Source organism: Notamacropus eugenii, chromosome 4 (genome assembly GCF_028372415.1).
Source record: "Notamacropus eugenii isolate mMacEug1 chromosome 4, mMacEug1.pri_v2, whole genome shotgun sequence".
In the NCBI taxonomy this organism is placed as follows: domain Eukaryota; kingdom Metazoa; phylum Chordata; class Mammalia; order Diprotodontia; family Macropodidae; genus Notamacropus; species Notamacropus eugenii.
In genome coordinates, this window is record NC_092875.1 from 462,596,381 (window position 1) to 462,611,142 (window position 14,762).

General features: G+C 37.8%; 1 protein-coding gene across 5 annotated transcripts in view; it reads right to left on the bottom strand.

Moving 5' to 3' along the window:
- Nucleotides 1–14,762, bottom strand: part of RASGRF2 (Ras protein specific guanine nucleotide releasing factor 2) — a 327,187-nt gene that overhangs the window by 151,761 nt on the left and 160,664 nt on the right. For all 5 annotated transcript variants that reach the window (XM_072606257.1, XM_072606256.1, XM_072606259.1 and 2 more), the window contains one exon: nucleotides 1,629–1,711. In XM_072606257.1, the coding sequence (XP_072462358.1) occupies nucleotides 1,629–1,711 (83 nt within the window). The remainder of the gene's footprint in view (nucleotides 1–1,628; nucleotides 1,712–14,762) is intronic.

Genomic DNA, 14,762 nt, shown 5'->3' on the forward strand with positions numbered 1-14,762 from the left:
TGGAACACAATTGCTCATACCATGACCCGATAAACTCATAGCCCGCGAGGTCTCTTCTAACTGTATAGCTATAATGCTACATATCTACCAATAAACTTCAAAAGTAACATTTGAAGATAGAAAAGAAACCAAAGACAAGCAGAAGACAAGCAGTGGCAAAACTTTAATCAGAGGGCAAAGAATCTACAGAATATTCCAGGGTTTTTTTGCAATCACTTTAAATTCCAGATTTTGCTCTGTAGTCATATGTTGGAAAACAAATCAGAAATTCTGGGTGGTGATATGGAAGCTGGGAAAATGACCCTAACTAGCCATAATAGGCTGAGAAACACCAAACAAATAATCTCTCAGTACTCTCTATGTATGGTGGTTAGAAGGAAAATGGCCTTAGCCATTGAAGTCATTCTGACTTGCTTCAGAGTCAAATCAGTTATAAGCAGCATAATTTGCAGGAGTTGCTAAAGCCAACAAAACAAGTAAACCATTGCTTCTTGTCTGTAAACACAGATCGGTGTTGGCTCTCATGATTCTCTCTTCTAAGATAAACCTATCACTTTACCAAAATTGAAAGAACATTTTAAAGTGGGACAAAATAATCAAGTCAATGATATCTTTGCAGAAACTTTCTAATAAATGGTTGTGCCAGGATAAATATCTATCAGTGTTTCCCCATAATTTAGGGGAAGGTCAGAATTAGGTCCATCCCGCCATACTTTTCTCTACATGGGTTAGACCCACCTTCCTCTTCTCCTGCCATGAGGGATCAGTTTTCCCTAAAAGGAGACATATCAGTTCACCCAGGAGCTAACTGGCCTACTTTGACTGGTGTAGTTTCCTGTTCACCTACTCGGAAAAAAATCTCACCCATGTGGAATCAGGTCTCTCTAACTCTGTGAATTTATGAGCAGCATGTGAATCACGTTATCCTACCATATGAAGACAGTGAGGACTATTCCTAGAAAAGTTTCACTGTACCCTTGTTGCATAACTTTCCTGTGTTAGGGCAAAATTACTCTCCTTTGGTTAACAGTTCAACAACTTGCGATGGCCTCTTCTGGTCCCAAGATCAAACGTGCCCTAAGAGAGGGTTGAGGTTGGGCATGTCTCTGGCAATGGCCATCATTCATAAAAACTGAAACATGGCATGACAGCAAGTAGGACAAGTTTGACAGGTCACATGACACAATTCTTTTCTACTGCTGTTCTAGTAATGGCACCTCGTCCAACAGCTTGGCCTTAGTTAAAAAGGGCAGCTAGGTGATGCAGTGGATAGAGCAGCAGTGCAGGAGTCAGGAGGATCTGAGTTCAAGTCTCACCTCAGACACTTGACATTCACTAGCTGTGTGACCTTGGGCAAGTCACTTAACCCCAACTGCCTCATCCTGGGTCATCTCCAGTCATCCTGAGGAATATCTGGTCACTGGATTCAGATGGTTCTGGAGGAGAAGTGAGGCTGGTGACCTGGACAGCCCTCCCTCACTCAAAACAAAGTCAAGTGCAAGTCATGTCACTATTTCTCTGATGGCATGGTCTTCTTTGGCAACGAAGGACGAACACACTCACACACACACACACTCACATTCACACACGCTGGTTAAAAAATGAGTGAAGAAAAAGGCTGCACTTACTTGATCACATGCGGCACTGTCACTTTGGAATTTTCTTCAAACACTATTGTCATCAGGCCATTACACCGAATGTTGTCGACACACTGTGGAAATTGAAAAAAGACAACCCAAAATCCGCAATTACAACTCAAGGCAGATGGAGATCCATGGCCACTTCTCAGGTTTCTGGAGTCCTGGATTTTCAGGACTCAAAGGACCAAAAATACCATTTCTACAGATCTATAATGAGGTCAGAGAACCTGGTTTAAATCTGATCTAGACAAATCACTTTCTAAGCCTCAGTTTCCTGACCTATGAAATGATAAAGTCAGATGAGACGGTCTCTACCTTCTACTTCTAATGCTCTGACCTTATGTCCCTTTCTGCAGTCACCAAACACTGAAAAGCCGATATAGACAGAATAATTTTGTAAGGGTCCATGCTTGTGATTTCATTTGAGGTAGAGAATTTCTGGTGAACAAACTCCCTCTAATGCAAACCAGCAACTGTGCTCCAATTTATAGTCTTAGAGTGTCTGGGAGCACTGAGAGGTTAGGTGATTTGTCTAATTTCTCGTTGTGGTTCAATCCTTTCAGTCATATCTGACTCCTCATGACCCCTTTTGGGGTTTTTTTGGCAAAGATACTAGAGTGGTTTGCCATTTCCTTCTCCATTGTGTGATCATTTTACAGATGAGGAAACTGAGGCAAATAGGGTTAAGCAATTTGCCCAAGGCCACACAGCTAGTAAGTGAGGCCAGATCTGAACTCAGGAAGATGAGCCTTCCTGACTTCATGACAGGCACACTATCCACTATACCACCTAGGTGACCCTTCACATGGTTAGCATGTGACAAGAGAAATTATTTGAACCCAAGTGTCTTTAGTCTAGCATACTTCCACTTTTATCGTGTAGACAATATCATACGCTGCCCAAGTCTTTGGCAAACATTTCTTTAAGGAGGATGGATTAGAGGACCCTATTCCCCTCATTCTCTAAAAGTTTGTTATTGTCACAAAGAATCCCCCTGAGATTGACTCTGTAAGTCTCAATTAGGTAGCATAGTGGATAGCGCACTGAGCTTGTAGTCAGGAAGACCTGAGTTCAAATTTGATGTTAAACTCTTGCTAACTACATGTCCCTGGGCAAGTCACTTCACCTCTGTTGGCCTCAGTTTCCTCTTCTGTAAAATAAGCATAATAGCAGTACCTCCCTCTGAAGGAATTAAAACAGTTACTGGGAATGGAAATTGAGTAAGCTACAGTGACCGTATCTTGTGACTTAATTCTGGAGTTGGCTCATTTCCCTTTCTTTTCAATAATGGGTCTAATCCAATTTTCTGTCTTATGAGAAAACTTTATTCAATTGTGGGAATTATGAGAAAACCTTACTGCATTGTTGGCACCTAATCCTGCATGGCTAAGAAGCTGTACCACCTCCGCTTTCTGCTTAGAGACTCTTAACTAAGGACCTAGGCTCTGCTGACCTGAAAACCAGTCAGTCCTTGATGCACGGAGTTTTCTCATAATTGTTCGTCCCAAGTAACCCTTATCCAAAAACTAGTTAATCAGCTAGTTTCCATTTGCTTTGATTAAATCCAGGCACTTGGGGAGAGTGAGATACCTCTTTTTCTGATTTCGGGGAACTGTACCTGTTTGCTTTCCCCCTCACAACCTGGAAAATCCCCAATCTTTCCTCCAATTAGATAGCAGGTTACCTAATTTTGTACCCTAGTTAATTTTTTTCTTTTAATTGGTTGATCTTGTTTTTAATGTATAAAAACCTGTCTTCCCCTGTATTTGGGGTCCAAGTCCAAAGCTGAGGAAGGCCTGGAATGGATCTGGTACGCAATTAGCATGCATTACTTAATAAATAGATAGGCTCCGAAGAGCAAGCCTTTGTTTCCTCATTCACTTCATCGTTCACCTGCCACATCTTTCATGGCTATTGTGAGGCTCAATGAGATGACAACTATAAAACATTTATCACAGTGCCTTGCATCCATTGGTACTATATAATGTGAGCTGTTTTATTGTTATTATTATTGCAGCAATTAGATTAATTAACTGCCCCTCACCGCCTTTGAATAGTCCTATATTGCCACCACGTGGCTGTGTCCTGAGTGATTAGGTCAAGTTTCCTTTCCCTTAGTTCCTGCTGCCTCTAGGTCCTTGGGTGGAACCTTTTGATTGAGTCCAAATTTTACAGAACAAATCCCCTTAATAAAAGGATTTGTTCTGTGAAGTTTGGGTTCAGTCAAAGGGCCACACTTGAGGACCTACTGGGTCACATGAAGCCTTGAGGCGATAGGTTCCCCACCCCCTGCCTTAAGGTATCAACATTTTAATCCACCGGAAGCCATTTGCCCACTCCTCAACTTAGAAAGCTGCCACCAAACGTCACTCAGTTTCTTTCTCTGATTCTTCCTCTGATTCCAGAACAATAAAATGTAACTGCAGTCTGGGAACTTCCTGGGATAGTGGGTGGGGCCAAAGGGGGCAGCAGATGGACATAGCCTGCCCAGGAACTAAGGCTGAGGTCAATCAGATCCTGATTCTTGGTTCCAGAACTTGGGGGTAGAGGGAGGAGAGGAGAAAGGGTACAAGTGCCACATGCAGAAAGAAGAGAGCTAAGGTTTGAGATAAGTCTTGAAGAAAGAGAGATTCTATGAAGCATAGCTAGTGAAGTGCTAGTGTCCCTCCCTTGTTCCATGGGAGGGACAGCAAAAGATTGCTATGTGTGGGGAATAGAGAGGAGGCCAATTTGGCTGGACCACATAATGTAGGGAAGAGGAGAATAATGTATTCTCTGTAAGGGAATACATTAGTATCCTGTAAACATAGGATATAGCCAAGTTATAAAAGTCCTTAACAGTAAATTTTTTTAAAAAGACTATATTTTTTTCTGGAGGTCACAGAGAACCAATGGAATTCATTGATTAGAGAGTGACATGCTTAGATCTGCACTGAAAGAAACTGCTTTGGTAACTGATGGAAGATGGGGAAAAATATAAGGCAGGGAAAACAATCAGGAGGTAGTAACCTGGTGAGAACTGAAGATTTGAAACTGGTGGTGGCTTTGTGAGCAAACAGAAGGAGAACTATGCAAGAAATGTTGTGGGGACAGAAATGGCAAGATATGGTCACTGACCAGAAATGTGGGATGAGAAAGAGTTAAGAGTCAAGGATAACAACAGTTACAAACCCGGAAAACTGGAAAAACAGCTGTGCCTTTGAGAGAAATAGGAAAGTTTGGAAGAGGGGAGCCTTTGTAGGGAAGGCTAATGAGTTCTGTTTTAGGCACATTGAGTTTGAAATGTCTTTGGGACAAAACTGATGCTTAGGAGAGAGACTGAGTGTGTGTGTGTGTGTGTGTGTGTGTGTGTGTGTGTGTACACATACACATATATATGTATATTTTTGTGAATCATCTGCACAGACATGATCATTAAACCCATGGGAGCTGATGAAGTCACTGAGACAGTATACAGAGAGAAGGCCAGAGGAGAAAGCCTTGGGAAATGACAGGGATGACGAAGTAGGAAAGGACAGGGAGAGAAGGCTGGATAGGTAGGCCAGCCAGGAGAAAGCAGTGTCATAAGAACCCACAGAGGACAGAACATCCAGGAGGAGAGGGTGGTCAACAGAGTCCAAAGGACTAGAGGCAGCTGGTAGGCACGCCTGGAGTCAGAAGACACAAGGTCAAATCCAGCCTCCAACCCGTACTAATTATGTGACCCTGAGCAAGTCTCAGTCTCGTCAATTGTAAAATGTGGATAATAATGGCACCTACATCGCAAGGAGGACGAATATGAGGAGCAAATGATATTCAAGAGCACACATAAACATAAAAATACACACATATATATACATATACTCTACATATGTGTGTATATATGTGTGAACATAGTAGACAGCATATAAATACTTCCTCCCTTCCCCCAGAGATATCATGAATAAAAACTATTAAAAAACTTTTAAATCTGGCAAATATTAGATCATTTGTAAGCACAGAGAGCTACTGCATTTGAGGGATAAAAATCAAAAAGCGAGAGGAGAGAAAAGGGAAGAAAAAGTTGAAGAAATTACAAGCACACAGATTTTTCTAAAAGTTTCACTAAGAAAAGAAGAAAATCTATAGAATAAGAGTTTGAGGAGATAGTAAGATCTAGTTCTTTTAAGAATGGGGAAACTTCAGTATGTTGGTAGACAATATAGAAGGAACCAACAGACAAGGAGAAGTAGAATTTGAAGACTGAGAGAAGAGGTTGGGAATACCATATTTTGTGCTTGGGCTGTCATTCTTATTTCTGGTGCAGACACTGTAAACCACAGAATCACTCCTTTATAAAAATCACTTGCTTGTAAGTGATAGGAAAAACCGATAACAAACCATAACAAAATTCCCAATTGAATCTGGACATCAGGCCACTGGAGTCAAAATTAGTCATGAAATTGATGAGAGTTCTGATGTCTTTTAAAATTGCTTTCCTTTACACTCTTGTGGTTAACGAATAAATTGTTCTCAACTCTGATGGATTTCACTCTGCATCAGTTCATACAGGTCGTCTTCCTAGGTATCCTAGGTATCTATAATATTATTTATATCACAATAGTACTCCATTACATTAGTACAGGAGTATTTATTCAACTAGTCCCTAATAATAGTCATCCACTTAGTTTGTATTTTTTGGCTATTAAAATATTTTTGCCATTACATATATTTTTGTACCCATGGGACCCTTCTCTTTGTCTTTGAGGAGTATACGCCTGGTAGTAGAGCTGCAGGATTTAATGACTTTTTTAAAAAATAATTCCAAACTGGTTCCCTGAATGACTGGAACAATTCATAGATCCACTAGCTCTATAGGAGTGTCACTGTCTTTTCATGCCATTTCCAACATTCATCATTTTCACCTTTGGAAATCTAATAGAAACCTAAGTTGTTTCCATCTGTATTTATGTTTAAGAGCTTGGAACATACAGCTGTAGACAGTTTCCATTTCTTCTTATGAAAATTGCTTGCGTACATCCTTGAACCACTTACATTTGGGAGAACGGCTCTTGCTACATATCTATCAATTTCCCATGTATTTTATCAGACCTTTATCAGACAGAATTGATATGAAGCTTTTTTTCCTATTTTACAGTTTATTTTCTTATTCTAGTTGCACTAATTTTATCGCAAAAGCATTTTAATTTCAAGCAACCCAAATTGTCTGTTGTATATTTAGTTTGTCATGCTTTATTTGGTGTTCTTACTCTAGGCAAGGCTGTGAAAAACATTCCATTGTCTTCTGATTTTTCTCAGGTATCTACTATTATTCTAAACCCTTCTTTTGCCAAACAAATCAAAACAATAGACAAGACAAAAACAAAAACCTTGCAACCATAAGCCTCACATACAGAGGGTTTCTTGTGGGGGAAGAGGGGATATAGGAATGTACTTTGACCATAAAAAGCAAATCTGTGCCCAACCCCATGTTGAATCATGGATACACAATTTGCTTCCTCTCTCCCCTAGCAAAGAGGCAGTCAGTTTCTAGATTGTAGAGCACTTTCTCCTGTATTCAAAATCTGGAAGGAGTGTCCCTGATTATCCATCCACTCCTTAACTTCCCCCTGGGATTTCTGAGAAAGGTTATTAAAATTTCTCAGGGCTGCTTCCTTAACCAGAAAGAAAAGGGAAAAGGTGAAATACTGAAAAAAAAAAGTGTAGAAGTTGCTACATAGGTACATACACTCGTGCATACATATTTTACATGTGCATATAAGTATGTTGTACCCAGAATCTGTGTTTCTCCATTCAACAATCCCTTAAAGGCTCAAAAAAATTTAACACGGTTCCCTTACAATCTACATTTCTGGAAGACTGAATTGCATGGGACGATTAAAATTGTTCTTGAAAACAATGTAATATTTTAGTAACCAGCTCACTCAAGTATCAGACTTTAACACCAACCATGGGGGAACCCTTCTTTAAGAACAGAAAAATAAATTGATGCCAAAATTCTTTTTTAAGTTCCAGATTAGTGTATGAACTCCTTCACAAGCTTTAAATATTTTAAACTACCTGGGTCTCACTTTCCAAAGCTACAATTTTTTAGAACCTAAAATTGCATGAACGATGAATTACATATTTAAGTACCATTTGAGGCCGTAATTAAACATTGACATCACTAACATAACATGGAAGTAGTTAATGCTTCCCAAACATATTGTTTTCTATCAACTATTTATAGGTCCAAAATTTGAGGCTGAAGAGTTGACCACTTAAAAAACCCATTGCATTCATTTCATGTTCCAGTGTCTACCCAGGCTTACTATCATGCTTACGGGTTTGTGGCTCAAGCTTCTCTACAATTACTGGTCTTAGCTAAAAGGATAGAAGCTCACCTCTAAGCCTCCCTACGTTTGTGGAAGTGTCACAAATACGCATGATATTTGGCCAGTTGCAGAGCATATTATAAAGCTTCCCTCAAGTCACCAGTGGAGAATTACCATAACTCAGAATAATAATCATATAACATGTATGTGTATGTCTTTCTATACACCATATATAACAATCATATGCCACAGAATAATAGCATCTAATAATATATAGAAAGCCAGATATATGTAGATCTAGATCTAGATGTATGTATGTATGTGTGTATGTGCATATACACACATACATACATATGCACATGTGTGTGTATCTTGCTTTGTATAAATTTTTTGCATGTTGCCTCCCTTATTAAATTGTATGTTCCTGCAGGGCTGTCTTTTGCCTCTTTTTTGTACATATATGAGATGTGTGTGTGTGTGTGTGTGTGTGTGTGTGTGTGTGGAAAAAGGGAACAAAAAAAATCTCATAACTGATTTTCTTCCTAATTCCTCTCCTTGAAAAGACCAGAAAATAAGATTTTTGTCCATTCTAAGTATGTGAGTGAAGAATTTTAAACTTATTTCTCTTTCCTATTTCATCTTACCCTGCCCGAGACATGCTCACAAGCAATTAAACATTCTACCTGGCTAACTCTACAGAAACAGTTTGATTCAATCAGTTTTACCATTTAATTGATTCTACAGAAGTCCAGTCATTTTAGTCTTATAAACATGGACTTAGAAATAAATGCTTTTAGATGCCCTACCCTCCAACAACTAGCAATTGACAGCCTATCAAATCAAGCAGCAAATATTTAACATCCCTCTTACAGACAAACAGAGCAGCTAGGTGGCTGAGCCTGAAGTCAGGAAGACTCGTCCTCCAGAGTTCAAATTCTTTGTCTAGAATTCCCAAGGCTACGGGTGGTCTGGGAGGAAGAATGACATAATTCAAGTCATTCCCCAGTTTCTCATTAGAATAGGTTCACATGTCATTATAATATTCATCCTTCTTATGGTTAACCAATTAGAGTTGACTGCCACCTGTCAGAAACACCTGTTCTTCCAAAGACATATAAGCATCAAGAGAGCACCATTATCTGTTTTTGGTTCATGAAAGATAGCCAAATGACCATCCTTTTATTAATTATTCACTAGCTATAATTAACAAAATGATTAATTACTCAGTAACTATGTCTCTCGAACTTTTCATTCATCACACTACCTATCTATATGATAGATAGGACATAATTAACAGCGAGAAGGCATTAAAATTAGCAAGTGTTAGGGAAGGTTTCTTCTAAAAGATGAGACTTTAGCTGGGACTTAATGGATATCAGGGAAGTCAGTAGGTAGAGTTGAGGAGAAAAGACATTCTAGGAATGAAAGAAAACCAGAGAAAATGCCAAGAGCTGAGAGAGAGTGTGTCAGTCTAGTTCCTGGAACAGGCTGTAATTATTCATGATTTCTCCTCCACTGTCACTCCCATTTAGGTGGAGGTTTCTATTCTCCTCCTTCTCGCTGCATCACAATTTCATAAACAAGTTTCTGTTTGAATTGTGAACTCTTTGCTCTAGTTTAGGGTTTCACATGCATGTTCATTTCTCTCTTCCCCCCCCCCCACTTATTAGTATTTTATTTTTTTCAAATTACATGTAAAGACAGTTTTCAACATTCACTTTTATAGGACTGTGAGTTCCAAATTTTTCTCCCTCCCCAAGACATAAAGCAGTCGGATGCAGGTTATACAGGTGCAATTGTGTTAAACATATTTCTACTTATCAGTCATGTTGTGAAAGAAAGAATCAGATGTTCATGTCTCCTGTAATAAATCTAGTTGCAATGTAACGTCTCATGGACTTGTGATATTGTTTTTGGTTAATACAAGTAAGAGTTTTTGCAGGATGAGGATATGTGAGAATGTTTGTAATAAACAGGAAATATATTTGTAGTCAACAGGAAATGTGCCAGTAGACAGAGATGTATCAAAAATACTAGAAGAGTTGGGATGACAGTGGGGGCAATCTGTTAGAGGAGATCCCTTGAACAAATAGAGGGATTAGCCTTGATAAGGAGTAAAGCCATTTTGTTACATGCGACAGGTGAAGAAAGAGTGGCAGAAGGCATCTTGAGTGATAAGAGATGAGGAAGAAGGGAGAAGAAAGCGCTCTTGGTGAATGGTCTCCATTTTTTCTGTAAAATATGAGGCAACGTTCTCAGCTGAGATAATGGGGGGAATTACCCTAATACTCCTAAAAGTAATAGGAGCCACTCATCTGGGCAACCAACCTGCTAGTGCCAATGCAAATTGGGCAATATAGTTCCTTTCTCTTTCTTGGCAGGTTGACTCCCAAATATTTTATATAGTCTACAGTTATTGTGAACCAAAGTGTTCTTTCTAGTTAATCCTATTGGGTTTTGTTAACAATGTACAAAAAGTCTTACAATTTCTCTGGACTTATTTTATTACTTGTGAAGGAGCCACACCTACTCATTAAGCTTTTATCCTGGACTGAGATTCACTGCCTCTTCTCTCATTATTAGGCTTCTGGAGGTGCAAGCTTGCTCCAAATTAGATCCCAGCTATAGCAGTCACCTAGCCTGGAATATACCCCTTTCTCCTCTTATTTGTCACAAGGCTGGCTTTAAGACATCATCTTTCCAGAAAGGCCTCTAGTCTTCCCGCACCACTGATGTTAGCTTTTGGTTTTGGATAGATGCTACTTGTCATATTAAGGAAAGGCTCATTTATTCTTACACCTTTCAAGGTTTTTAAAGAAATAATTATTGCATTTTGCTGCAGGTTTTTTCTGTATGTATTGATACAATAATATTGTTTTAATTGACTTTATTCATTATTTTACATTTATAGTTTTCCCAATACTGAACCAACCTTTCATTCCTTATATAAATCCAACCCGAACAAAATAGAGAATCTTTTTAATATATTGCTATAGCCTCTTTGCTAGTAGTTTATTCACTGTCAATTTTCATTAGAGATATTGGTCTATGGTTTTATCCATATGCTTTGTCTTTCCTTAGTTTAGGGACTGACTACTTTAATGCCACAGAGGAAATTGATAGAATCTCTTTTTTATTCGTAGTTTTGCAAATAGTTTATCCAAATAGTGGAACTAACTGTTCTTTAAATATTTGATAGGATTCACTTATAAACCTATATGGTTCTGGAAATTTGGGGGTTTTGGGGGTGGGGAGTCATTTATAGTTTGTTCAGCTTCTTTTTTGAGACTGTGCTATTTAAATTCTTTATTTTTTTGTCCATTAATCTACCTATTTTATATAAATTTTGTCAACATCCATCCATTGCTTTTGTTAAGAATTTTGTTGATGTACAATTAGGTGAAATAATTTCTAATAACAGCCTTTATTTCATTTTGTTTTCTTTTTTTACATTGGCAATTTGGTTTTCCTCTTTTAAAAATCAGATTAATTTATGGATTATCTTTGTGATTAGTTTTTGAAAGAAGTTATGAGTTTTCTTTATTAATTCAATGAAGTGTTTGGCTTCGAACTTTGTTAATCTTTTTTTGATTTTCAGAATTTCTATTTTGGTGTTCTGTTGGAGCTTTCCAATTTGTTGTTTTATCTAGTTGAGCTGCATACTCAATTCATTCTGTTTTATCATTGTTTTGTTGATGGAAGTGCTATACAACATAAAGTTTACCCTAGGGACTGTCCAGGTAACATCTCAGAAGTTTTAGTACCTTGTCTCATCATTTTCTTTAGTGAAAATATCTCTAGTTTCTATGATTTATTCTTTGACCTATCAATTCTTAAGACTGTTATTTAATACCTATTATAGTTTGAATCTTTTCTTCACAGGCATTTTATCATTATAATTACTATAGCACTGTGGTCAGTAAAGGGTGTATTTCTGATCTGTTGCATTTCTTAGGAGGTATTTATGTCCAACACCTGGTAAGTTTTTGTAGAAGTTCAAGACATAGAGATATTCCACTCTATTTCTATTCAATAACAGGCATCATTTCTACCTTTTCTAAAGTCATATTCTAAATTCTAAATTCTTTCTTGTTTATCTTTTTGTTTGATTTGTCTAGACCTGAGAGGTATATATTGAGGCATCCTACTATCATAATTTTGTTATCTGTTTCTTCCTCTAATTCACTTAACTTAGATGTCTTGACATTCAGCGCATACAGAGTAAGTGTTAAATATTAAATGTTGGCATTATTCCATCAGCACATTTCACCTCTGATATACTGGCTGTGTAAGCCTAGACAAGTCTCTTAACCTCACATTTCCCTAGACAAATCTTTACCACTGGAGCAGTGGTGGACAAATTATGCCTTATGACCTGCAGAACAAATCCAGCCTGCCTCCTGTTTTCATATGGCCCTAATATTTTAAAATATATATATTTAAAAAAAAACTCTATTTACAAATGCAAAAAAAAACCCAGTCTTAGCTTGATGGCAACATAAAAACAGACAGAGGGTCAAATGTGGTCCACAGTCTCCAGTGTGCTAACTCTTGCACTTGAAGGGTTTCAGAGGAAGTGTGACCTGCCTTGTGAGTGGGAGTTTCCTTACCCAGGAGTTCCTTATGCCAATAAAATAACAGGTCCAGTTCCTATTCCAATTATTTCATTGTTTATGGTGACTTTAAACATCCCTTTTTAACTTATTTGATGATGTTTAGTTTTATTGTTGACTTTTTTGAGGACAGGATTGCTTTTCTTAACTCCCCTTAAATAAAATTAAATTCTGTTCCAGCTCCTTGTTTTAATTGTGTGAGTCTTTATGTTTCCAGTGTGGTTTTTCGGAGGCACACATATTGTTGAATTCTGCCTTCCAATCCATCTACCACTCTTTTTCTGTTTTATGGATGAGCTCATTCCATTTATAATGACAGTTATTACTATTAATTGTGAAACTTCTATCATATCTTCTCATACTTTCCCCTTTCTTTTATCTTACTCCAATTATGTTTGAGCTTGCATTGTCACATATACCTACTAGTTATATCTTTCTGGTAATTCAACCCTTGAAAAACAGTCTACTGAAGCTCACATAATTTGGCCATGCCAGACCGCCCTTTGGGATTTCTTACTCCATGTCTCCTCCTGGAGTAACTCCCTTCTCCAGTTCTGAAATGCATATTCCAGAAGGGCCCACCTCAGCACTATTGCTATCGACCAGGCTAGGCTGACAGACATATTCAAAGCAATAAGAGAATATTCTCAGCTTTGATTCTAATATCTTTTCCATTTCATGGTCACAAGTCCTTGGTTCCGCTTGGATAGACAGAACCTATTGTCTATAATATGTCATTATTACCATAATTATAAATATGAATTCACTGTAATACCTACACGTTCTTATTCCACCACCCTGCCTTAATAATTAGGCAGCATGATTATAAAGATAATAAAAGGATTAATGAACCACTACCTGACAGTAAACTTCGTGAATGTAAGGATGGTGTCTTATCTAAACATTCTACCTTCCCCATAATTAGCCCAATGAAAACAGTATACAGTAGGTACTTAATCAATGTTTGTTGAATGAACCAATGAAATGAAATTATAAGGAATCTAACAGCAGGTGCAGTAGAACAAGCCAAGTTTTGATTCCTTTTTCTAGTCCTAAAAGGACTGACTTCACTGGTAGCCATTCACCTTGTTGCTTAAGTTTCTAAGAAATGGCGACACATCAGGACTAATACAGCAGTCCACCCTTCTGTCACCTATCTAAAAGCTTCTATTCACAAAACAACAAATATCCAAGAACCTCAGTATATTTTGCTTTTTACTTAAACTTTTTTTAGTGTAAAAATACTTCGAGCTCTTCCCTAGAGATGTTTCTAGAATATTCAGCAACATTAATGCTTTTTCTGTCTTTTATGAGACTGCACTAGTCATCAATATCTTTGTTACAGCCTAGAAATCAATCCTCTAATATTTAAACAATATTTTTGAAAATATTCTCCCAACATTAGACTCTCATGCCATGCTTCAGGGGCTTAAATTAATCAATTAACTTGGCCAGTATTTCAAGAGAATCCAGCCACCTTAGTGAATAAAAACTAGGTGGGCTGTGAAATCACTACATCTCCCTGTGCTGGGGCCCAGATAATCAGATATCCTCCATCAATTACATCAGAGATGAAAGAACCTTTTCTACTTTCCTTCTCAACTTAATGAACACACAAGCTTTTCCTTAGGTGGCAAATCCTGAACCACTAACAGCTTCACAAAAGCAGCTCCCTACAACAGGTAAGCTTTGATGCACTTCTGTCATAATGTGATTGTAGCTTTCCAAACACCCCAAATTCACAATTTCTGGCTGTAACTGTATCATAATTGTGTCATGATGTAATGAAGTCAAACATATCCTCTAATCTAGTAATTGGATTTGTTTTTAAAATGCGAATGTGTATGTATGAAAGTGTGAGAGAAAGTCTAAATCACAGTATTTAATAAAATGATTTTATTTTCATTTCATACAAACAAGGACCAATATGCAATAAGTATGTTATAAGCAAATTTTTCTCTTTCAAAAAAATAACACTATGGTATGGTTGCTGTCCTTCTTTCTTGAAGAAGACCACAATGATATCACCATGATAAAGTCAAGTTTCAGTGTGTCCAACTGTGGCTGATCAGACTAATACGAGCTCAGAATGCTCTACCACAGATTGGGCACAGATAATCTGCATGAACATTTGGGGTGGATATTGCAAATCTTCATATCCTATATTTCCTTTGTGTTGTCTCAATTCTTCTGCTTTGCTCCTAGAGCACAGCACC